This window comes from Medicago truncatula, chromosome 4, assembly GCF_003473485.1.
Source record: "Medicago truncatula cultivar Jemalong A17 chromosome 4, MtrunA17r5.0-ANR, whole genome shotgun sequence".
NCBI classification, from domain to species: Eukaryota; Viridiplantae; Streptophyta; class Magnoliopsida; order Fabales; family Fabaceae; genus Medicago; species Medicago truncatula.
The window spans coordinates 31,823,987-31,848,244 of record NC_053045.1 but is presented as its reverse complement, the minus strand read 5'-3'; the positions used below and the strand labels follow the sequence as shown (position 1 = coordinate 31,848,244).

Here is a 24,258-nt window from a genome sequence, read left to right as displayed (position 1 = left end):
CGTTAGCCACAGTGGCGTTTTTTTTTTACACAGCTAATGGCAAGGACCATTTTCAAAAGGTTAAGAAGATACAGGGTTTATTTTAGAAAAAAAAAAAAAAACTTATAGGGACGAAAACAAAAAATGCGCGAACTTACAAGGACCTTTTACATATTTAAGCTTTTTTTTTTTAAGGATAAATATTGATTATACTATATATATAATTATAATTAATATATTATAATATTGTTTTTACATCTTGATTAATTTTATCAAAAAAAATCTTGTTGTGGTTCGATTCTTTGATTTTTTTTATTAAATTAAAAATATTTAAAATTTCGATAATTGCTTATGTAATGTCACATTCAAACACTTTAATTTATGTAAGTACTTTTTAGTGTACATATCCAAACATAAATAGCTTATCAAGTATAAGAGCTTATGATGTAAGCTCTAATATTATAAGCCATAATGCTATAAGCATCTATATAAACTGTTTATCCAAACGGGACCAAATTCTTAATTGGAAGGCAAAACCGGTATGATTTAGCCCTACACAGAATTTGTTAGCACTAACCGGAGACCTAAAAGAGCTCACTCAGAACTGCCAAGCATAACCACTGCTCCAAATTCCTATCTTTTCCCAACCTAAAAGTATAAACAACCAACGAACACATTCTCATCGATCATTCAATGACAAGGTTAGTCACTGCATCCTTAGTTCTCTTCTAATTCAACCGGTTGATTAATACAAATTTAGATTAGTAATCGATATTTTTCCATCTCTAATTAAGGTGACATGTTTAATAATAGAAATCGATTTTGTTTCATGATAGTTTTAGAGGTTTCATTATTAAACTTTGATTGATGGATATAAAAAATCTCTTGTTAAGCTGTTCTGTTTTACTTTTTAGTCCTTGGAGCGGTTTGGAACACTTCAAGAGTTGAGCTAGGGTTTATTGTTGCTATTTTCGGCCTTGGAACTGTTAAAAAGAGAAAATTGTGGTGACATGAAGGGGAATTCATCATCCTCTACAACACATGATGATCAAAATTTAGTAGATGATATCTCCCTCTTAGCCCTACATGATCATGATGAAGAAATTTTTCGATTATGTGATGAGACATATGCAGAAGAATTACAAATACAAGAAGCATTATTATTTTCCGCTCTTATGTCAAATACTACTATAGATGTAAAATATGAAATCCAAGAAGTGGATACAAAAGTTGATCTCAAACAGAAGCAGAAGCAGGCTTTTGTAGGTGAATATTCTTTGTCGCCGTCTTATTCTTCTTCTCAGTTGAAACAATCCTATTGTGATATCTGTATGGAAGCTAAACCTGTTGAAGAAATGTTCCAAAACCGAAAATGTTCACACTCTTTCTGTGAATATTGTGTTGGAAGATATCTAGCTGCAAAAATTCACAAGAGAGTATATCAATGGTAAAATGTCCTGATCCAAAATGCAATGATATTTTGGAGCCTCATGATTGTAGTTCAATTTTACCAAAGGATGTGTTTGATAGATGGGAAAATTCACTTTGTGAGAATATGGTGTTAGGTTCACAGAAATTTTATTGTCCTTTTAATGATTGTTCAGCTATGTTGTTGAATGATGAAAAGGGAATTGTGACTGCTTCGGAATGTCCACATTGTCATAGATTGTTCTGTGCACAATGTAAGGTTTCATGGCACACAGGTGTTGATTGTAAAGTGTTTCAAAGCTTGAAAGACGGCGAGCGAGGGATGGAAGATCTAATGGCCATGGAACTTGCAAAGAACAAGAGATGGAAAAGATGTCCAAAGTGTGGCTTCTATGTGGAAAAAATTGTGGGATGTACTCGCATTTCATGCAGGTATATTCAATTCTCTTTTGTTAAAAATTCTACTTTTATTTATTATTCTGCCTTGTAATCAAACTTATATGCAGGTGTGGCAATCAATTTTGCTATGGCTGTGGTTCTCCTTGGAATAATCAGTCCCATTATGCATGTCCAACTCAATGAAAATTGCATGGGGAGCTATGAAGTACGAACACTCATCGGATTAGGTGTGTCTCGGTAGTTTTACACTGAATTATGTAATTTTCTCAATTTACTAGCGTTGTCGTCAGTGCCAGTGTTCATGTCCGGTGTCCGTATCCGTGCTTCATAGATGGCGAGTGAAATTGCAAAGTACAACGTTACAGCAAATATTGATTGATGACTATATTTTGAAATGTGACTGATATGTAATTTTGAGTACAGATTTATTTTTGTTTTGTTTTCCTGTTTTACGGTGAACAACAATTTCTTGAGACTCTCTTCCATGTTATTTTGTCTTTCTAATATTTTTTGTTGTCCCTGGCTGTGTTTATATATAGTTCTTAGCTTGTTGTTTGTGCCATGTTTTTAGAGAATGTTTAAATTCCAATTTAAGTTTTAGAATTTGGGTCGAGTCTAACTCAATCTTACATAGTTTGTAAAGTGAGGACTGCTCCCATTTAATTATAAACATCTTGATCAAATGTTATGCTTTTGAGAGTGTATTTTCATGTCAAAGAGAGGGTTTGGATTGGAGAGGGATTATGGTGCGCGGTGAAGGATTTTTATTCAGTAAGGAATTCGAATGAGAGACGTGGTGTGAGCCATGATGTGCGAAATAGTGTATCACCAGTCATGGTGGTTTTTAAACGGTTTCTATCCTGGATGGAGCTTGCTTGATCTTTCCCCTACTATTGCTCGAATGAGAGACGTGGTATGAGATTCACATGCTCCCATCCTATTGAGTCTTTACTATAAACAGATTTAATAGAATTTTTATATCAGTGGAATGACTGGATAGCTGGAAAAGCCTAGGTGTGCGGGTACTACTAAATCATAAACATGAAATCTCGTTTATTGTGATTTGGAAATGCTTGGTTAGAGAAGTCGGGACTTGACTACGTAGTCAAAAGAGCGTGGAATATGCAGAAATACCAAGAAGCGCGTAGAAAATTAAGTGTAAGACTCAAGCAAGAGGAAGCAGAGAGAAAAGGCGCATTAGCTACGAGATGTTGACTCAAATATAAATTTTTCCTTTGTGGTAGCAACCTCAAGAAAGAAATGAAATCAGATTGTAAAACTGTGCAATTCTGATGGAATTGTAATCCAAGAGCAGGAGGGCATATGTAAAGTTTCAAAGGACTATTTTGTGGACTTATTTCAACAAGCTGAAAGCACACATCATCAAGCTACAACGCATATCAGCCAGAGTCACATAGAAGGAAGATGATAAGCTGACCAATGAATATTTGATTGAAGAATTTAGAGAAGCATTGTATAGCATGAATTCGGATAAAGCACTGGGGCCGAATAGACTCAGTTCCGCTTTTTATAAGAGCTTTTGGGACTTGTGTTGTCAAGACATATTGCAAGCGCCAAGCAACCAAATCACGGATGGATCAATGCTACTTCTCTCCACAACTAAACAATACAAATATTGTGTTATCACCAAAGTAGACAATCCCATATCGATGAAGGACCTTAGATCGATTTCATTATGTAATGTGATATACAAAGTCATTTTGAAAGTGGTAGCCAGGAGACTTCAGCCTTTCCTTATCAAGTATATATCTATTGCGCAAGCCGCTTTTGTTGAAAATATATCGATTCTTGATAATGTTATGGTTGTTATGGAAACTATTCATTATATAAGGTGCAAGACTAGGGGAAATATTGGTGATGCAAAACTTAAAATAGACATTAGGAAAGCTTATTTTGTTGAAGAAGCATTAGGAAAGCTTATGATAGGGTTTCTTCGAGGTATCTTTATTATTGAGGTTATGAGTAAGATAGGTTTTTGTGAAAAATGGAGAAAATGGATTTCTATGTGCCTTGTTGGATCAATACATTACTCGATATTGGTTAATGGGGAGAGTGTGGGTCCCATTTCACCATGTTGCAGCCTCCGTTACGGTGACTCGATATGTTACTCAATATTGGTTAATCTTACTCCGTTAGGGTGACATTACTCGATAGGTTTTTGTTTTTAGGGAAGATATCCGCGAGAGACAGTGCATAAAAGATATACTTCATAATTACTAAATAAGATCAAGCATAACAATCAATTTAGGCAAGTCGGAGATATATTACAGCAGTAATATGCCACAAGATATCAAAGACAATATCTCAACCACATTTAATGTGACGGAATGTATCGAAAGATGAAGGTATTTAGGTATTTAGATACCTCAAAAATAGAATGTGGAAGAAGAACCAAGGATGGTCCGACAAATATTTATCGAAAGAAGTTAGAGAAGTGTCAGTGAGATCAGTAGCTCAAGAAATTCCAACGGATTGCATGAGTTCAATCCTTCTACCTGAGTCTTTAGGTGAGGAGTTGGAGAGAATTGTTAAAAAAAAAATTATTAATTTAGGTGGCACTAATGACCATTTTACAAATTTTCCCGGGGGGATTCAAACTTAGCACCTTGGGTGACAAGGATAAACTAGAAATAATTAAATCATTTCAATGGAATTCAAATTAAACGATTGGAAAAAGAATTGACTGGCTTAGGTGGAAAAAGCTTGCTACGAGAAAAGGAGCATGATGATATGGGGTTTTGCCATTTTTACTGCTTCAATTAGGCAATGCTAGGGAAGCAATGTTCGAACCTATTGATCAACCATGATACCATACTTTCTAAAGTCTTCACAACAAAATATTATCCAGAGGGGAATTTCTAGTTGCAATGTAGTTCAATCTTTCCAAGTTACTAAGCAAGTTATGAAAATGAATAGCACTATTTCATGGGATGCACTGCCGTCTAATAGGTGATCATGGATTCTGGTTTTTGGCATTTGGTGGCACCAGTTTTGATGCGCGCAGAAGGCTTGGTCAAAGCTATTTTTAATCTTATTTAGGCTAGATAAAGTGTGTATGGAAAAGTTTGTCATGGTGTTGGGGATGGTTTGGTGAAGAAGAAATGCAACGTAGATGGTGCATGTTTCGTCGATAACTATTAAAAAGACAAAATCATATGGAAGAGAAGGGTTTCCAGAAACTGTTAATGCACCACAAAACAAGAAACAAAAATAAAACTCCTACTCAATATTACATATCAAAATCATATTTTCAAATATATATCAATCAAGCAATTGATGTAACGTTGTGCTATGCAATTTCACTCGTCATGCAATTTCTATCCAGTTGCACACTTATAATGGGAGTCAGTATTCCAAGTGGATCCACATCCATAGCAAAATTGATTACCACACCTGCGGATAAAAACAATATGACAAATTTTTTTTTACAAATCAAAGCAGAATAACTAATATTTAAGCAAGCACCAAAAATAAAAATGCAAAAGTAGAATTCTTAACAAAAGAGAATTGTCTATACCTGCATGAAATGCGAGTACATCCCTCAATTTTCTCCACATAGAAGCTGCACTTTGGACATCTTTTCCATCTCTTGTTCTTAGCAAGTTCCATGGCCATTAGATCTTTCCTCCCTCGCTCGCCATCTTCCAAGCTTTGAAACTCTCTACAATCAACACCAGAGTGCCATGAAACCTTACATTGTGCACAAAATAATCTATTACAATGAGGACACTCAGAAACGGTTACAACTTCCTCTTCATCATTCACCAACATAGCTGAACAATCATTAAAAGGACAGTACAATTTTTGTGAATCTAACACCATATTCTCACAAAGTGCCTTTCCCCATCTCTCAAACACATCCTTTGGTATAAGGGTGCTACAATTATGAGGCTCCAATATACCATTGCAATTTGGATAAGGACATTTTACCATTGCTATATTCTCTTGAATTTTTGCAGCTAGATAACTTCCAACACATCCTTCACAGAAAGAGTGTGAACAGTTTTGGTTTTCGAACATTTCTGCAGCAGGTTTAGCTTCCATGCAGATAGCACAGTAGGATTTTTTTCAATTGAGAAGAAGATTCACATTCAACAGGTTTGAGGTTAGTTTCAGTATCAACATTTGCATGCACCGCAGGTAATTGTATTTCATCTGCATATTCCTCGTCAAATAATGGAAATATCTCTTCAGCATGAAGGGCTAAAGAGTCGAAATCATCAAGTAAAGTTTCATTGTCTGTTGTAGGAGATGATGAAGTTCCCTCCATGTTCCCTCAGAATTTTTTTTTCCTTCAGAGAGTGTTCACTACATTTCTTTTATAGGTGAGTGTCTACTACATGAAACTCTTGTGTTTTGAAGAGCAACGTTTGGTTTCGGTTTTAGCTGGCTTTGGTATTGGTACTAATTTGAATGCTAGTAAATGCTAAATAATGGCAATCTAGGAATTTGGAAAGACCTTGCCCATTCCCATGGTTCATGTTTATGAAGAACGACTAAATGGGTATGAAACGTATGTGAAAAACAAAAGTAAATAATTAAAAATTATTTAGGGAAATAGTTACCCTCAACAATAAAGGTGTTTCTCTTTAGGTCCCCAATATATCTAATGCCTCTTAAACACACATTCGGTAGTTATTTATCAGAAATACGGTTTTTTGTCAAACATACATCTGGTAGATAACTACTGAATGTGTATTTAGTAGGGGTGTTCAAATCCAAACCGAAAATCAGAAAAAATCATGCATTTGGACGTTGTTTTGTAAAAGCCGCTAGGATCCAAATGGATTTCGGATCACTTTTTTAAAACCGAACCGCAAAAGTAAATATTAATATTTATATATTCTTTTTATTAATTAGTATTATATATTGAATTATTATGTTATTGTTGGTTTTTAATCTTATATTATTGCGCTAATTTAATCTATGTTATTATTCTTTAATATGTTAAAAAATAATCGATGATTTTCATACTGTAATTTTAATTTTTTTAATATATTTTGCATCAAACCTATTATTTTGCATTGTTTGTGTATATTCTTAAAAAAAGTAAATAAAAAATATATATTTTGCAATCTAGATATCCAAAAACCGATCCAAATTAAACCGCATATATTTGGATCGGATTTTTTTAGAATAGTAATCCAAACCGAACTGAACCATATGTGATTTTTATTTTGGATCGGATGACATTTTACCTCAAAATCCATCCAAACTGCACCGCAAATCAAGAGAAATGTTCCAAGAATAAGTCAGGCCGTCCGAAAGAGTCTATAATCTTGGTTTAATAAAGAAAATGGAATGTTTTGATAAAAAGGGTTCTACAAATGAATGAGTTTTAAATTTGAAGTGCAAAGAAAACAAAAACGCTTTTTTTTGTTACAAAACAAAAACGCATTGAAAATCTGTAAAATGCAACAAGTAAAATGCATAAACATAAAGTGTAAAAATTAAAAATTATTGTTTTTCTTCTTTATTTTTTAAGTCCTCAAAATTCCATGCATTTGACCATTCCTTGTTTTTTTTTTTTTTTAATCTAGTAGCTAAAGCTCACAATTAAATGTGGAGAAGTGGGGTGTCCGGGGTTCGAACCCTGACCCCTGCATAGACCTAGGGGGATTAGACTAATCCTAGACCTATCACCTATGTCACCTAACATAGCAAAGAGACCCACAATTTTTTCCACATAGAAGCCACACTTTGGACATCTTTTCCATCTCTTGTTCTTAGCAAGTTCCATGGCCATTAGATCTTCCCTCCCTCGCTCACCATCTTTCAAGCTTAGAAACTCTTTACAATCAACACCTATGTGCCATGAAACCTTACATTGTGCACAGAACAATCTATGACAATGTGGACATTCCGAAGCAGTCACAATTCCCTTTTCATCATTCAACAACATAGCTGAACAATCATTAAAAGGACAATAAAATTTCTGTGAACCTAACACCATATTCTCACAAAGTGCATTTTCCCATCTATCAAACACATCCTTTGGTAAAATTGAACAACAATCATGAGGCTCCAAAATATCATTGCATTTTGGATCAGGACATTTTACCATTGATATACTCTCTTGAATTTTTGCAGCTAGATATCTTCCAAGACAATCTTCACAGAAAGAATGTGAACATTTTTGGTTCTGGAACATTTCTTCAACGGGTTTAGCTTCCATACAAATAGCACAGTAGGATTGTTTCAACTGAGAAGAAGACGAAGAAGATTCACCTACAAAAGCCTCTTTCTGCTTCTGTTTGAGATCAACTTTTGCATCCACTACTTGGATTTCATTTTTTACATCTATAGTAGTATTTGACATAAGAGTGGAAAATAATAATGCTTCTTGTATTTGTAATTCCTCTGCATATGTCTCTTCAGATATTCGAAAAATTTCTTTATCATGAATGGCTGAGAAGTAGAAATCATCTGCTGTAGAGGATGGTGAAGTTCCCTCCATGTCCCCAGGATGAAAAGAATGAAAAGAAACTCAACAATATGTGTTGAAGACAAGGGTGATTTTCACATGTTTTTGTCGATTTGGTTTTGGTGGTTGCTACCATTGGAATTGGAATTAATTTAAATGCTAGTAAATGCTAGATGATGGAAATCTAGGAATTTGGAAAGACCTTGCCCATTCCCATGGTTTTGTTTTTGAAGAACGACCAAAAAAGGATACGAAACATCTGTGAAAAATAAAAATAAATTTTAAAGAGAAAAAAAAAAGTATATACACTTAACTTAGAAAAATTGTTAAAGAAAATCAATATTAAAAAAAGTGAAAAGGTAAAATATTTAAGATAAATAGAACAATAATACTTACTTCAGAAATGGCCAGAAAGAATTAAAAAAAACAAATAGTACTAGTAAAAAATTAGCACTATAGATAAGCATCGATAAGTCTATACTTCTACATATATAAATATAATAAAAAGAAAATAGTTGTTTTTTATTCTTTTGCATTTACTTTTTCTCATTTTAAAATTACTCTTATTTTTCAGTATAAATATCATATATATATATATATATATATATAAATTCAAATATTAAACATTCACAAAAAAAAAAAAAAATCAAATATTAAACAAAATGTAATAAACTATATATGTCTGATTTTTTTCCTTATCATTTTGTTAGACTAAGTTTTGTTGTTACCATGAACAAGCCACAAGGGAATATCATTCCCAATGTTGAAATTTATTTTCCACGACATGTTTTCAGTCATGGTCAATTATATGTAGCCTTATCAAGAGAAGCTTCTCAAAATTCAACAAAAGTTATCATCAAAGAAATGCAAGGAGAAGGTGGAGACTTTACAAAAAAAAATGATTTTTAAAGATATTCTTTTATCACAATCATATGATTTTTCCTGTAGGTAACACAAGTCATTATGCATTTATGTTGTCATTTTACTAATTATTATTAGAATAAACAATAAATGATTGTTATTTTATTTTATATGCATGCAAACCAGAATATGTGGAGTTGATAAACTATTTTGTTATATGCTTTGACAATAATTTGTAGATAAATCGATGTATGTATAATTTTTATTAATATTTAAAAATTTAAAAATTATAATCAAAATTATACAAACAAACATAATAAAATATACAAACACGTTAGCGTAGTAAAAAGAGCGGACAAACGGGAACGATAGTTCTCGTCTTTCTGCTAGCGTTTAATGATAACAATGTATGAAATAACAATTGGGTACTCTAATGTGTGTTCAAGCGAGCAAGACCATATAATTAAATTCTGACTTCAAAATTAAATTTTGGTTCTGATACATCAAGCTCTGAGCACAAAGGAAAGTAGTATGGTACTCAAGAGAAGCATTGGAAACTTCTAATGACTTAGAAGACGATATGAAGAAAGGTCAGCAGAAAGTCAAAGCTTTGATCATAAGATGTTTTGAAAACTCTAGTGGATTTAGACTATGAAGGAAACAAGTTTTGATTGACACGCCAGCAGACTAGGTGACTCTAATATGATTTGTCTTTTCTGTAGGAACTTCGCTTTCAACCTTTAAAGTACTATTTGTCTTCTTCTGACCACGTGCATAAACAATCATAGCTATTCAATGACAAAAAGAGTGTAACAGATCATTCCCTAAGAAGCAAAAGACTCCTCAAGTACTATTGAACGACATTATCCATTTGAGGCAAAAATTTTAAATCTGATCAAAGTTTCTCAAGAATTAACTTGATTAGTTGGCAATCTTCAAACAAAGGCTCCCTCTCAATTCTCTCCTATATATTGACTAGAGCATTTTGAAGAATTAAGTGACTAAGAATTTTACAAGTGGCAAAATTTGGCAAATTCAAAAGCACACAAACACCTAGAAAATTCTCACAAACTTAGTATCTTAGTATTTCTTAAGTGTCAGAAGTTTCTTGAATTTAAAGTTGTGTATCACTCTGAGTTCTATAGTGAAAAGACCCATAAATTTATTTGTTAAACTCTGATTGTATAAGTCATCTTTTGTGAGGTAAGAAGGTCTTCGTTTTGTGTGTTGGACCAATTTTTTTGTGTGGTTATATAGAAAACAAATCCCTCAGAAGTGCAAGAGGACCGGACTAACCTCGAATTTTAGGGTGATAATTTTCTTGTGTTGTCTCTTTCTCCTCTCTCTCTCTCTCTCTCTCTCTCTCTCTCTCTCTCTCTCTCTCTCTCTCTCTCTCTCTCTCATTATCTCTTGCTCTGTTTTGTTTAAACTATTAAAAATGTTTTCAAAAAATTCAACATAATTGAACCCCCCCTCTTCTTGTGTTTTTTCTCACCTTCATTTTCTCATACTTCGTTGTCCTTTGAGAAAACGAAGGCTTTCCTTTCCCCCTTTGAATTTCGCTATCTTACTTTTATAGGCTCGTCGGGGGAGAAACAATGTCCTTTTTGAAGAGCTATCATCTTTATTGAAAGTTTTGACCCTTCTATGTGCTTCACTCCCGATTGAGGTACTGGTAGCTATTGAGGTTCAAAGTCTCCAGAAGGCAAATGATAGTTTGGGCATTCAAGTAGAATGTTTTCTTTGGAAGCTTTTAGGGGGTGTATTTGGTGAATTGAGCTCGTGCGACTTGTCTAGCCTGGACTTGTCTGTCCGACCTTCTCGTTTTGTCTTGATGATATTTTCTTTCTTGACGATATTTACATTCTACAACGCGACCTTCTGGAGTAACTTGGTTCTCTCATAAATTTCTTTCTCAATAAATAATGCTTTCATTTGATTGTTCATTCCCGGACCAACACGACTTCTTTGGTGAACCAATCGATATAGTTCCTTGGTGATTCGTCATTCCATTGGACGGTCACTGCAAGGAATAATATGACTTCATAATGGTGTCTCTCAATGGTCATCCGGGTTAATTAGCCTTTTGTACGTCTCCAATATAGGTGGTTTTTTGAATGATTAGTCAAGGGAACAAATATAGTATGAATATCTTAGAACATGTGCAGTCAAAATCTTTAAAAAATGTAAAAAATAATTTTTCCAACGTAAATGTTTTTTTTTTTTATTTCTTTAATTATCTTGAGAGAGCTAGTTAGCACGACCCTAAACATATTAATACTAGATATGTATGATTCTTAAGCACACATATAAAGACTAACCATTTTTCAATTCATTTAGTTTTACTTTCTCATCGTAATTTATAGGATCTTGCTAACCAATGCCTTAGAGCAATGGTTAAGGAAACCAAAAATAGTATATTTACATTGAATTCAACAATGTTTTGATTTTTAAAAGGTTAAATTCTTCACTTCTTATCGTTTCCCAATACAATGTTTTTTTTTATCATCTTAACTAATGTCATAAGGGCACTATTTAATATTTTCCTAATTTATATTAATAAAATGGAGGAAGAAGTCTCTATTTAGTCCTCTCAAAAAAAAAAAAAGTTCTCTATTTAGCAAATAAAATAACCAATAGAAATAGAATAACTAATTGAATTCGTACTGTTAGGGAGAAAAGAAATTATTCTTCGAACTCAGCCTAGCCTAGCTTTCACTTCCGCCGTCAAATAACCGGATCCAAGTAAGTGTGGGCCCACTTTATGTGGCCATCGTTCATTGAATCATGGTTACTGGTTAGTAGAGAGGCACCAAGTATTTAGCTTCCCCTGGCCCCACACAGTTCAGCCGTCCTACTCCTGACAAATTTGCTTGGTTTAGTTGCTTCCTGTTTCTTTCTAGTATTATTTTATGAAGACTGATTCATGTTCTATAACATTATTAGGTACAAGATGCCACATCAACGACCACATCTTACTTTGATCAGGAGAGTATTGGATGGAATTGGTAATCTTTTATCTATTTTTTATAACCAGTGATATTTGAACATCTATTTGAAACAATTTTTGTGACAATATCTTTTTTCTCTCTTTTCATTGGTCAAAAATAATGGAGAGAGAAAAAGAAAGAGAGGGAATAAGAGTATAATGTGAGTATGTGAGATAAAGTTGTCACAAAATAGTTGTACAAATATTATTTTTCATTTTTTACTATTTAATTTATCATGTGAATATAAATTAAATATGTCTATCTAGGTGCTTAGTAATAGGAGTTCATATGAGCAAGTATATTTGTAGGGCATATGAGTTTCTCCTCTTACTATTACTTAAGGATGGTCGGAGGAGTTTGTGCCCAATAGTTCAAGTTTGAATTTGACTTGTGAAAGTTTATGTTTGCTCATTTATCTAAAAGAAATGTTAACGAGTGTCTTTGGAGTACTCTTTAAACCCTTTAAATAGTAGTACGTTTTTTTTGTTTTATGAAATGTTGTGTATTCAATAAATTAAAAATTGTATTAGTTGATTTTTTAAAAGAATAATTACTAAATTTAAAATCTTTAAAGAGTGTTCTAGACGCACTCGTGAATAAGAATTTTTATTTAATCGAGTCTGACTAAACGCTTTGGGTTTAACTTGTTAAACATTAATAAAACTTGAGTTTGGCTTGTCAAACTTATCTACTTCCCCTCTTTCAATTATGCACATTTTTCTTAATCTTAATTGCAATAAAAAGGTTTGAAATGAGATTCATTTAACAATGTCAAGTTTGAATGAAATTTTTCATTTTCATATAAAGTTATAGACTTAATTTTCCTTTTGGTCCTTCTATTTTATTAAACTCACAAAAATAATCACTATCTTTTTAAATCAAATTTTTTGGTGCCTTTACCTCTAGCCCAAAACCAACAAGTTTTCCAAATTCCCTCGTATCAAATGTAGCATTAGCTAGGGGTGGGCATGATTGGGTTCAGGATGAAAACTAAACGGAAGCAAAATGAATTGTTTGCTAAATCTAAAATAAATGAATTGAATCAAATTGTTTGCATTTTGAATTGAACCGAACTATTTTAAACTGAACTAAATTGTTCAAAACTAAACTGAACTGTTATTATTGGTACCGTTTGAAAAATATATAAAAAAAAAAACGAAATCGAATTTTAGTTACCGAACTGAATTGAACTGTTTCGAATGGAACTGAATGTTTTGAACTGAACTGTTTTAGTACAGTTTCATAATTGTTAGTAATAGTTTTTTTATTTTGTTAGGTTCAGTTCAGTTCAATTTTTTAGTTATTTTTACTCACCTCTAACACTAGCTAATGACAATTAAAGCAAGACCTCCTAAACATCCATGTTACATTTGATCCGTCTCTGTGTAGGGTTTTGCCATCGAGGGACATATGTTTTTGGCTGAAAAGCTTGGATTGATGTAGTCAAAGTTTGACGGGGGAATACCTAGTCTTGCAACAGTTGTGTAGCGTGGGCTAAAACAGTGAAATTATAGTCCAAAACTTAGTTCCAAAACTTGTTATAACGTTGTTTCTACAAGTTGTCCCATGATATGGGTGACGTCTCCGGTACGCGAGTGCCATGGGTCGCGTACCGTACGCGAGTTGCTTTTTCCAGTGTTTACCTGCATGTGTCGGTAATGCACAGCAACCTAACCTGTTGCAGAAGGTAATTTTGTGACATAAATTATTATTTGTAATTAATGGTACAACCATAATAAGAAGGGTAATTTCGGTAATGCACACATCATAAAATATCAATATGTTTGTCTCCAATAAACCCCCGATCCAGAACTTATTGATATAATTTTTGTTTATGCTAATTATTTGAAACATATTGCAAATAAAAAAATTTGTACTATTTTTTAAAAAAATTGTTAGCAATTACGTTATTATTTTTTTATCTTATTTTGTTAATTTTGTCTTATTAATGTAATTTATTTTTTATACACTTATTTGAAGATATTATAAAAAGTAACAACACAATTAATTACCATTAAATTTCAATTTTAGTTCAACTATTTTAATCGTTCATCACAAGTAAAATTATAAATGTGTGTTAAATTAAAAAAAAAAATTCCAAGTTGATCATACATATGTTATAACCAATGTCTTTCATGAATGCAAAATGTAATTGTCGGTCAACACTTGAAAATGAATGTATAGGACTATTTAAGAAAAGAAATTTATAAAAAAAAAGATATATTCCACGTTTATAATATATACGACATGACAAAAGAAACACTTGCCGTATCTTTAAAGAGCATGCTTTTGTCCTTAAAGAAATTTATCATGCTGTGATTGAATAAAAAAAAAAAGGGGTTGCAAATAATAATTAGTATTTTTTAAACTATAAAAACAGTAAATAATAAATAAGAGTATACCGTTTCTTTAAAAAAAAAATAAACGCTAATAATGATATAATTATTCAAACCATGTGTATTTCAATCAAAAAAATTATTTCCGTAATTTATTGTATCATTTTTTATTTTTTAAACTATAAAAACAGTAAATAATAAATAAGAGTATACTGTTTCTTTAAAAAAATTAAACACTAATAATGATATAATTATTCAAACCATGTGTATTTTCAATCAAAAAAATTATTTCCATAATTTATTGTATTTTCATATTTCATATAATTAGTTTCTCAAAAAAAAAATTGATATAATTATCAACAAAATAATGTTGAGAATAACAAGGGGATGCAAATAATAATTAGTATTGACATTTTAAATTACATGCCAAGCCCAGCCCATGTCTAATTACCAAAGCCCTTATACTATTCAAAGATACCCCACACTTAAAATATCAATTATTTAATTCAGGTAGGGCCACTGCTTTTTGTCCAAAACACCCTTTACTGTTGGATTATTACAACTACTATTCCATTTTTGAAAAAACATAATCAAATTAATATAAAAACATTTTATCACCGTTAAATATCAGCCGTCCGTTTATATCCGACGGCTGCAATCACGTTTGCTGGGCAAAAAGACGAAAAAACCAGGTCGCGCACGGTACGCGACCCATGCCACTCGCGTACTGGAGACGTCGCCCATGATATGAAATATAATACTAGATGTTATATTTAGTGGGAACAATTCTTAACCATACTTTACTTGTCGGCCAAACTCCAGATTACTAGAGCCTCATTCCCTTAGGAATCAGAGGGTTAACACAAAAAAAACTTTGTTTGAAAAAGAAATTTAGTTTATAAAAAAATGAGTAAGTATGAGTAAATGAGAAAGAGTATAATTGACAAATTATACCTTTAAACTATCAAAATGATACTTAAATAGAAACAAACAAATTATGCAGAAATCACACTGAACAATGAGAATAACTAAAACTTTTTTTTTTTTGAAGGAAGAGTAACTAAGACTTTGATTTTATAAAAAATAGCGAACAACCGGTAAACTAGCTTATATCAAACGGGCTTATAAAAAAAAGTTGTTTGTTGATTGAATCTCCAGTGTTTGATAAATTTTTTTGGTTGAATTAACTTATAAATATAAAATAACATGTATTTAATTACATAGATAAAAGCGAGATAAATAATGCTAAACTATAAGGGTGTGTTTGTTTCAAGTTATAATTGTTGATTCCCGGGAATAAAATGATAGAAATATATATGCCTATGTTTGTTACAAGTTTACTAAAATTTATTCCTTGGTATAAAATATTTCTGGGAATAGAAAAAATTTCCCAAGGAAAAGGGTGGGAATAAAGTTCCCATGGAGATGGGAATAAATTCATAAATAGTTTACCTATTATAATTCATATTTTTATGGTTCCTAGGAATATTATAAAACTAACCAAACATATTTTTCCTAAATTCCTTGGAATAAAATTCCCATCTTTATATTTCAAGGAATGTTATTCCTAAGAATAAATTTGGTAAACTTGAAACAAACACACCCTAAGTTATATGGATTAGTTTATCAAAATATGTTATAAGATAATAAAATAAACTATAAATTTGTTAGAACATGATAATTAGCAAAAATAATTTTTTTAATCAAATAAACTTATAAGATATAAACTATACGCTATACACTCAAAATTATGTTCTCGTGAGCTTAGCTCAGTTAGCATAAATAATGTATAATATATGCAAGATTCGGGGTTCAAACCCCAACCACCATAAAAAAAAAAAATACACTCAAAATTATGTCTTACTAAATTGACATCAAGTAAATCCATTATTATATACAAATTACATAATTTGTTTTTTAGGTGACAACTTACACAACTTTTTTTTTTTTTTTGAAAGAACTTACACAACTTGTTTTGGCTAATCAACTCTTTTTTATAAACGAAAAAGAACTTCATTTGAAGCCAAACAATTTTGTCATTATCCGAAACATAAAATTGACAGTCTCTTCCACTCCTCAAAGATTTTCTCCGTAGCCATCGGAGACTGTTTCGCGTTTCTTCTCTCTTACATATTTGTACAAGTTTTACCGTGTCATTAGTTAAACTGAATTAACGGAATTTCACCTTCAGCGCTGTACTACCTCAACTAAAGCCAAGCCAAGCCAAGCCAAACTGAGCCGAGCCACCACAATTTCATCTAAACGTGTTTTGTTTCATTACTTCAAGATAAACTCTACAATTAATGTTTTAGGAATCCTATTATTGTATTGTAAATTAAAAGGAATAATATTATTGAGAATATTATTTCCAAAAAACATTTGTTTGATAAGATTTTTATATATTGTTTGGTAAAATATTTAATTTGTATACATGGATAACAAAATCTTTTTTTAGGAATACATGCAACATTATAATGTCACTTTTTATAATATTTCTATAAATATTAATTTGCCATGATAAGATTGGATGTATATACAAAAAGTTACATAAATAGACATCAATCTTATCTTATTTGATAAATTCTTGATATTTCTAAAAATCTATATAAAAAAACTTATTTAATTTAAAAATACAAAATAGTATTTTGAAAAATAATAGAAAATGACAGTTATTGATAGTTGTATTTTATTTCGAGAATAAAAAATTCTCGTCCGCTAAACATGAGAGTGAGTAAGCAACTAGTAAGAGATTCAATTCATGATTCTCGTTTATAAAGAAAATTGGAGAAAAAAAAATTCACCTTACGCTTACGCTAAACATGAGAATAAACAAACAACTAGTAAGAAATTCAATTCATGATTTATGTTAATAAAAAAATTGCAAAAATAAAAACCCACCTTACATTATATGTTTGCATGCCCTCGATATACATTATTTATCGTTAAAAGACCGTACCGATAACATGCTAATAAAAAAATAAACATGGAAATAAACAGCTCACAGTTGCATATAAATTTATTTTTAGAAATAAATCATAATTGTAGCCAATTTTTATAAACTTTCTAATCTCAACAAATGCATCTCAATCAAAGTTCGTACCCTTTTCAATCACTTTATCTTAAGCCGCGCCACAAAAAAAGCCACTAATTGAAAGAAAGAAAGAAAAAAAGATCATCACGCGTCTCTCTCTCTCTCTCTCTCCATTATATCTCTCTCTCTGTCTGTCTGTCCAAAAATCCTCAGTGTCCGAAAACTATCTGTCGTTGACAAAAACATGACCGGAAACCTCAATCTTCGACACCAAATCTCCACCTTCTAAACCACACCTTTCAAACCGATCTAAAAAAACCAAAACAAAACTTGATTACTATAACCATGGAAGGTGAAAAAGTAAACGTGGTGATTGATTTGGTGAACGAGATAGCGAACATCTCAGACTTCAGACCTATGGTGAAAAAGCAATATTGTAACTTAGCACGAAGGTTGAAGCTGTTGATTCCTTTGTTTGAGGAAATTAGAGATATGAAAGATTCGATTCCGAATGATACTTCAAAAGCGTTGGTTTTGTTTAAAGATGCTCTTGATTCAGCTAAGGAACTTCTCAGATTTGGTTGTGAAGGAAGCAAGATTTATATGGTTTGTTATTTTTCATCATTTTTGCTTTTTGTAGATAGCTTTTTGGGATTTAGTTAAAAGTTATTTTTAGTATTAACATATCTTTGAACTTTGCTATATAAGTTTAATTTTTTTTTTTTTTTTAAATTTAATAAAATTATTCTGCTTGGTTATGTGGGAATGATTTTTTTTTTTTATTTTTATTTTTTATTTTTTATGACTGGCTATGTTTACTTTAGATTTGTAGTAATATTTTATTTAGTTTGTGTTTGTGTTTGTGTTTGTGTTTTTTTTTTTTTTTTTTTTAAATTGAATAGGATTGTTAATTTTTATTTATTTTTTTGAGATTGATTTCAGTTTTGAATTATGATTTTTGATTGAATTTGTGTTGGTGATTATGATCTGATTTCTTTCTACTAGTTCTGTGTTTTTTTGTAATTAGATTTGTTTATGGTGGGTGAGTGAAACCTTCATAATTATGGATTTTTGTGCTAAATTGGGCATTTTGAGAATATATTGCATGTTGTTTAGGAAGTGTAATGAAAAGGAATTTCTGACTTTTGAGCTTGTATTGTATTCAATTCAATGTTTTGGATTTAATCTGCTAAAGGTACAAGCCTATAATTTTCCGAGATCTCCGGCATATTGTATCGGTACTCGATTTGTCTTCTTCGGGGAAGGAGACTTTACTATTAATTAAAGTGGCAATGATCATTTTACAATTATTATCGAGGGGGATTTGAACTCTATTCATCGAGGTAGAGGTTATCAGGTTGAACTTTTACAACCTAGCCGACACCTCATGAACCCCTGAATATTGACAGAAAAATTTTCTCCCTTTCATTTCTATTGTTGAAAAGACTTTCGGTGAGGAGTTGAGTACATAGTTTTCTATGCTTGTTCTTTCTTCACTTGTGAGTTGAGATGCTTTCCACACTCCAGATGTGAAATCTGAAGATATATAATCTTTGCACACATGAACATTTGAGCGACAAAAGGGGATTTCTGAATGCTGTAAATTTCTCTCAGCTTAAAGACCATATTGTGGGCATCCCCTTTTGATGATGTTGGTACTATTTGTTGATCTAGTATACCAAACATTTTACTCTTGATATTTAATTATCATGCTATATATTTTGGATCATGATCGGAACTCTTCATTCGACTAAACCCTCTTTTATCAAAGGTACCCTAGGATTCCAAAACCATGTTTTGTTTTAACTTGGGTAAGATTATAGCTGTGTGATTCTGTCACAATGGTCCACATGTGGTCCAACTGCTTTGGACCATTGTTATTAAGATAGTTCTGGTTTCTGTTGTGTGGGGTTTTGCACAGGAAGTTAAAAAGGTAAAATGTAGAGGTAAGCGAAGAGTATTTTCCTTTAATTGTGCCTAGTGTTTCAAGCATTGCTATATTTTTACAGTACGTTGTCCATGGTGCCAAAATTTATTATGCCTCAATGAACTTTCAAAAGGTCAGACTAATCCAGGTTTTTGTAAAATTTAGTAATTAATAATTCAATACAATTTACAATATCTGTACTATTTGGAATCCAAATAATATTGTATTGTATTTCTTTTTATCTATATGGGAACCTTACCATGCTTACAGTTACATAGGAGGCATTTCATATGATTGTTTTGACCTTTGGTTGCTTACAGCTCAAATTCCCTTGTGAATCCCATTCTTAAAATTATGAGTTAAACCAATATACTTAGAGCATTATGAAAACTTAATTCTAATAAAATGACCTGTGCTGCCTTAGATGTTGATTCAGTTGATTTGATTAATGTTTGCAGGTCCTTGAGAGGGACCGGATCATGAATAATTTCTATGAGGTGACAGCTCGGTTGGAACAATCACTGGATGGAATTTCCTATGATAAACTTGACATATCAGATGAAGTTAAAGAGCAGGTATAAATACTTCTGTTATATATATTTATTGCTGTTCAACCGTGTGCGATCTTGCTAGATAATAACTCTTCACAGTAGAATAGACACTGCCGCACTACGATCTTTTGTATTTATTTTTTATTGAAATAAGACTATGGAGCGTCTTTATCTTAACATTTTTGCTATTCATATAATCTTGTGTAACTCTCGCTATCGTTTTAGGTTGAACTGGTTCTTACTCAGTTCAGAAGAGCCAAAGGGAGAGTTGATGAACCGGATGCCAAGTTGTATGAAGATATGTCATTTCTTTACAACAATAGCAGTGATGCAGCTATAGATCCAGCTGTGCTAAGTCAATTAGCAGACAAATTGCAATTGATGGGAATAGCCGATCTTACACAAGAATCACTCGCTTTGCATGAGATGGTGGCAGTAAGTGGTGGGGATCCAGGGGCGCGCATTGAGAAGATGTCAATGTTATTGAAGAAGATAAAGGATCACGTGCAAATAGAAAACCTAGTGAAGGATGATACCAAAACAGCAAAAGGCGTTTCTGCAGGATTTTACGAACTAGGGGAAAATGACGCGAATCATCAAGCCCCTGCTATTCCCAGTGATTTTAAATGTCCGATTTCCTTGGAATTGATGATGGATCCTGTCATTGTTTCAACAGGACAGGTATGTACGTTCTAGGATACTCTCTTATAGACATTAAAGTTTGGTCATTTCATTATCATTCTTGACTTCAATTTGGAAAGTTCTTCTCTTGCATATATGTCTACTTGAGTGTAAGATATCTGCAAACAGAACCATGCTCTTTACACAATTTTCTCAATAGATCTAAAGGTTTATTTGGTTTAAGAAAACTTAAAATAATCTGTTTCCATTCAATAATTACAGAAACTTACCTTGTTTTCACTTTACTATTAGTTATCAATGATTTGTACCAAACATGGTATAGCCTTTTCACCATTTCCTGGATGATCATTCTCTCATTTTACTAACAAGAAAGGGTGATGTTCAGAGAAAGAAAAAAGTAAACTTTATTTTAAAATTTCTTCTCTATGGCTATTGAGATTTAATGTAGTCAGACAATATGCAAATTATACAATTGTTTTATTATATATTGATGAATTTCTTTGGAACACAAGTTTTCAGTTTGCATTATTGACATTGTTCAGAGTCAGTTTGCTGATAACTGTCTATTAATACTCAGACACATCTTGTTCTCATCTGCAGACTTATGAGCGTTCTTGTATTGAGAAGTGGTTGCAAGACGGGCATGGGACGTGCCCAAAAACACAGCAGAGTCTTACCAGTACTGTTCTCACACCCAACTATGTCTTACGAAGCCTGATAGAACAATGGTGTGAAGCCAATGGCATAGAGCCACCAAAACGACCCAGCACTTCTGAGCCGAGTAAATCAGCATCAGCCTGCACCCCAGCTGAGCGAAGTAAGATTGAAAGTCTTATCCAAAAGCTCACATCCGGAGGTCCCGAAGACCAGAGATCAGCTGCCGGAGAGATCCGGCTTCTAGCAAAACGCAATGCAGATAACCGTGTAGCTATTGCTGAAGCTGGTGCAATCCCTCTCCTTGTTGGTCTCCTCTCCGTGCCAGACTCTCGAACTCAAGAGCATGCTGTTACAGCACTTCTGAATCTCTCAATATATGAGAGTAACAAAGGAAGCATTGTTTCTTCCGGAGCAGTTCCAGGCATAGTTCATGTGCTGAAAAGGGGAAGCATGGAAGCTCGGGAAAACGCAGCAGCAACACTTTTCAGCCTTTCAGTTATCGATGAAAATAAGGTTACAATTGGTTCTTCAGGAGCGATATCGCCGCTGGTGACACTGCTGAGTGAGGGTACCCAAAGGGGTAAGAAAGATGCTGCAACTGCACTCTTCAATTTGTGCATTTATCAGGGAAACAAGGGAAAAGCAGTGAGGGCCGGTGTTATTCCGACGCTGATGCGATTGCTGACAGAACCTAGCGGGGGAATGGTGGATGAAGCATTGGCAATTTTGGCAATTTTGGCTAGTCATCCTGAAGGGAAAGCTGCCATTGGTGCTGCAGAGGCAGTGCCGGTTTTGGTAAAGTTTATCGGGAATGGATCCCCAAGGAACAAAGAGAACGCAGCCGCGGTTTTAGTGCACCTTTGTTCTGGAGATCGACAATATATAGCACAGGCACAAGAGCTAGGGGTGATGGCTCCATTGTTGGAATTGGCTCAAAATGGCACGGACAGAGGCAAAAGAAAGGCAACACAATTGATAGAGCGTATGAGCAGGATCCGTGAGCAGGAGCAGCATGAAGTTCCGACACAAACTGAACTTCAAGCTCAGAACGATGATATCCATCCACCTTTGATCATTAACCTCGATATTGACACCTAAAAGTTTTGTTTATATATATGTGTATTTTGTTTCTTTAAATGTGTTGAAAGAGGCATCGGTTCGGAAGAAAAGGTGGAAGATCACCTTCCTGCACCAAGTTATTCGTTGTTTGTTTGTGTTATATACAAAGACAAAATGCAAAATGCCATTTGAAATGGGAACAGATCGAAGAAAATGAGAATAGTGTGCCTGACGTGAAAAATGTATAATTGTAACATAACATGTAATGTACCTATTCTATCATCTTCAATATTTAATGAAGAGATGTTTTGTCTATTGGCATGATATATATGTCAATGTGTTTTCACATATTCAAAAACGTTGATTTACAAATGTTGCTGAAATATTATTTATAGCTTCTCTTTGTTGGTTCCATTGATTTTGAATTTCCCAAAGAATAGTGGAATGTGTCTTAGAACGTTTTTTTTTACTATGCATGTGAGTGAGGATAAAACATGGATGAAAAAACTTTGTTTATTGTTAATCTTGCAAGTAGCTTGAAATGTTACAACTTCCATATTTTAAAGTTAGAAAAACAAACATGATTGATTATTAATCAATATTTAACAACTAATCCATATGTGGATATGCTAGTATGGGTTACAACTGTTGTGGTGACCCAATCTAACTTGACTTATTGGTGGGTTATTAGATTGATAAGAAAAAATAACTCACTTATTCAGGTCAAAGTGGGTCTAATCTCAGTAAGAACTTTATCCTACCTTTCTATTTTTATCTTTTTTTCCTTCGTCATGTGTTTTGATCTCAACCAAATTTATATTTTGCTAAATTCTTTCTCTCTCTCATTTTTATTTGTTTTCTCCAGCAATTATTCTCTTGATTTTTCCACGTAAGGAACAAACAATTACATACAAAACAGCAAATCCAGTGCAAGTGCACATCAATTTATCAACAGTTTGGAAGTACATTGAATATTTGCAAACAAATTTTGACGTCAAATTCTGTCTAATTTTTCTACAAAATGAATTAATAAACCATAAGCTACAAAAGAATGAGACAAACTTATCTCACAAGGAAAAAAAATACAGGGAGGGAAAGTCATTGTTTCTTTTTTCCTCTATCAAGACTAAACTTTTTAATTCAATCACTATGGTAGAGTTCATCCAATAATCAAGGATGGACCGAAAGTTTCACAGAAGCTTCCTTCTTAGGGTTCACGACCAATTAGCCAAGTCAAGAGTCCACAAATGCAGAAACAAATAGTCCTCACTTATGAGACACATAACAACTCTTAAAAAACCTTGCTTCTGGAAGCTTTCAAAGGGGAATTAGTATACAATGTATGTGTAAATACATGATTTTGTTTAGATCAATATATAAACATACACCTATATTTGTCTATATATATACACATGATGGAGAGAGATATTTCAAACAAGAAATTAAATACAAACCCTGCCTTCAAGTCACTAAAACAGAAAGTTTCAAGGAATTGACTACAGTTTTGTAGTCAAATATGCAATAAGATACTCTTTTTTTTTTTGTCAAGTAGGCTAGTTACTTGAATAGTTGAATTCACTTTTTAAGGTGAATAAGTGAGTGTCCAGGATTTGTATATTATAATGCATTGTCCAAACCAACTTAGATATGCTTACGAAGTTACGATGACTGTACAATAAGATACTTACAAGGCAAAATGTAGTGTCCTTTGATCACCCGTCTAAGAATTAAAAAAAAAAAATACCAAGTATAAAGCTTATTGAAAAAGAAAACCATATTAATAATATTTTCAGCACGTAGAGGACTTCCTTCTCTAAATGAACTGGTCTAAGACAAAATACATTAGACCATAACTCACACAACACTTTTGTTATGGTCACCAAAACCTAGTTTTACTAAACATGTATCTGTAGACTAGAAGTAGAAGGGTCCTGAGTCTCATCAATTCACATA

General features: G+C 32.7%; 4 protein-coding genes across 4 annotated transcripts; 2 read left to right on the top strand and 2 right to left on the bottom strand.

Moving 5' to 3' along the window:
• The first annotated feature begins 542 nt into the window (after positions 1-542).
• LOC112420984 (E3 ubiquitin-protein ligase RNF144B) lies at positions 543-2,310 on the top strand. Its single transcript, XM_024780849.2, has 3 exons — positions 543-680; positions 894-1,839; positions 1,914-2,310. The coding sequence occupies exons 2-3, from the start codon at positions 1,424-1,426 to the stop codon at positions 1,987-1,989; spliced, it is 492 nt and encodes a 163-aa protein (XP_024636617.2). The 5' UTR covers positions 543-680; positions 894-1,423; the 3' UTR covers positions 1,990-2,310.
• Positions 2,311-5,144: 2,834 nt separating this feature from the next.
• Positions 5,145-6,097, bottom strand: LOC25492508 (probable E3 ubiquitin-protein ligase RNF144A-A). The gene is made up of 3 exons (XM_013600660.1): positions 5,917-6,097; positions 5,345-5,864; positions 5,145-5,220 (listed from the first exon to the last, which is right to left on the bottom strand). The coding sequence occupies exons 1-3, from the start codon at positions 6,095-6,097 to the stop codon at positions 5,145-5,147; spliced, it is 777 nt and encodes a 258-aa protein (XP_013456114.1).
• Positions 6,098-7,206: 1,109 nt separating this feature from the next.
• LOC25492507 (E3 ubiquitin-protein ligase RNF144A) lies at positions 7,207-8,284 on the bottom strand. The gene is made up of 2 exons (XM_013600659.3): positions 7,471-8,284; positions 7,207-7,232 (listed from the first exon to the last, which is right to left on the bottom strand). The coding sequence occupies exons 1-2, from the start codon at positions 8,282-8,284 to the stop codon at positions 7,207-7,209; spliced, it is 840 nt and encodes a 279-aa protein (XP_013456113.3).
• Positions 8,285-17,584: 9,300 nt separating this feature from the next.
• On the top strand, positions 17,585-22,653 carry LOC25492506 (U-box domain-containing protein 13). The gene is made up of 4 exons (XM_013600658.3): positions 17,585-18,075; positions 19,855-19,971; positions 20,173-20,628; positions 21,190-22,653. The coding sequence occupies exons 1-4, from the start codon at positions 17,815-17,817 to the stop codon at positions 22,342-22,344; spliced, it is 1,989 nt and encodes a 662-aa protein (XP_013456112.1). The 5' UTR covers positions 17,585-17,814; the 3' UTR covers positions 22,345-22,653.
• Positions 22,654-24,258: the final 1,605 nt, after the last annotated feature.

What these genes read in the sequence shown, in the direction of transcription:
- LOC25492508 (XM_013600660.1), bottom strand. Translation starts at nt 6,097, where the DNA reads ATGGAGGGAACTTCATCATCTCCTACAACAGACAATGAAACTTTACTT. An exon ending in TAACCTCAAACCTGTTGAAT is followed by an intron (nt 5,865 to 5,916) that starts GTGAATCTTCTT and finishes TCTGCATGGAAG; the next exon opens with CTAAACCTGCTGCAGAAATG. An exon ending in TGTACTCGCATTTCATGCAG is followed by an intron (nt 5,221 to 5,344) that starts GTATAGACAATT and finishes TTTTATCCGCAG; the next exon opens with GTGTGGTAATCAATTTTGCT.
- LOC25492507 (XM_013600659.3), bottom strand. Translation starts at nt 8,284, where the DNA reads ATGGAGGGAACTTCACCATCCTCTACAGCAGATGATTTCTACTTCTCA. An exon ending in TGCTATGTTAGGTGACATAG is followed by an intron (nt 7,233 to 7,470) that starts GTGATAGGTCTA and finishes TGCATTTTACAG; the next exon opens with ATTTTCAATGCGTTTTTGTT.
- LOC25492506 (XM_013600658.3), top strand. Translation starts at nt 17,815, where the DNA reads ATGGAAGGTGAAAAAGTAAACGTGGTGATTGATTTGGTGAACGAGATA. An exon ending in AAGGAAGCAAGATTTATATG is followed by an intron (nt 18,076 to 19,854) that starts GTTTGTTATTTT and finishes TAATGTTTGCAG; the next exon opens with GTCCTTGAGAGGGACCGGAT. An exon ending in CAGATGAAGTTAAAGAGCAG is followed by an intron (nt 19,972 to 20,172) that starts GTATAAATACTT and finishes CTATCGTTTTAG; the next exon opens with GTTGAACTGGTTCTTACTCA.
- LOC112420984 (XM_024780849.2), top strand. Translation starts at nt 1,424, where the DNA reads ATGGTAAAATGTCCTGATCCAAAATGCAATGATATTTTGGAGCCTCAT. An exon ending in TGTACTCGCATTTCATGCAG is followed by an intron (nt 1,840 to 1,913) that starts GTATATTCAATT and finishes ACTTATATGCAG; the next exon opens with GTGTGGCAATCAATTTTGCT.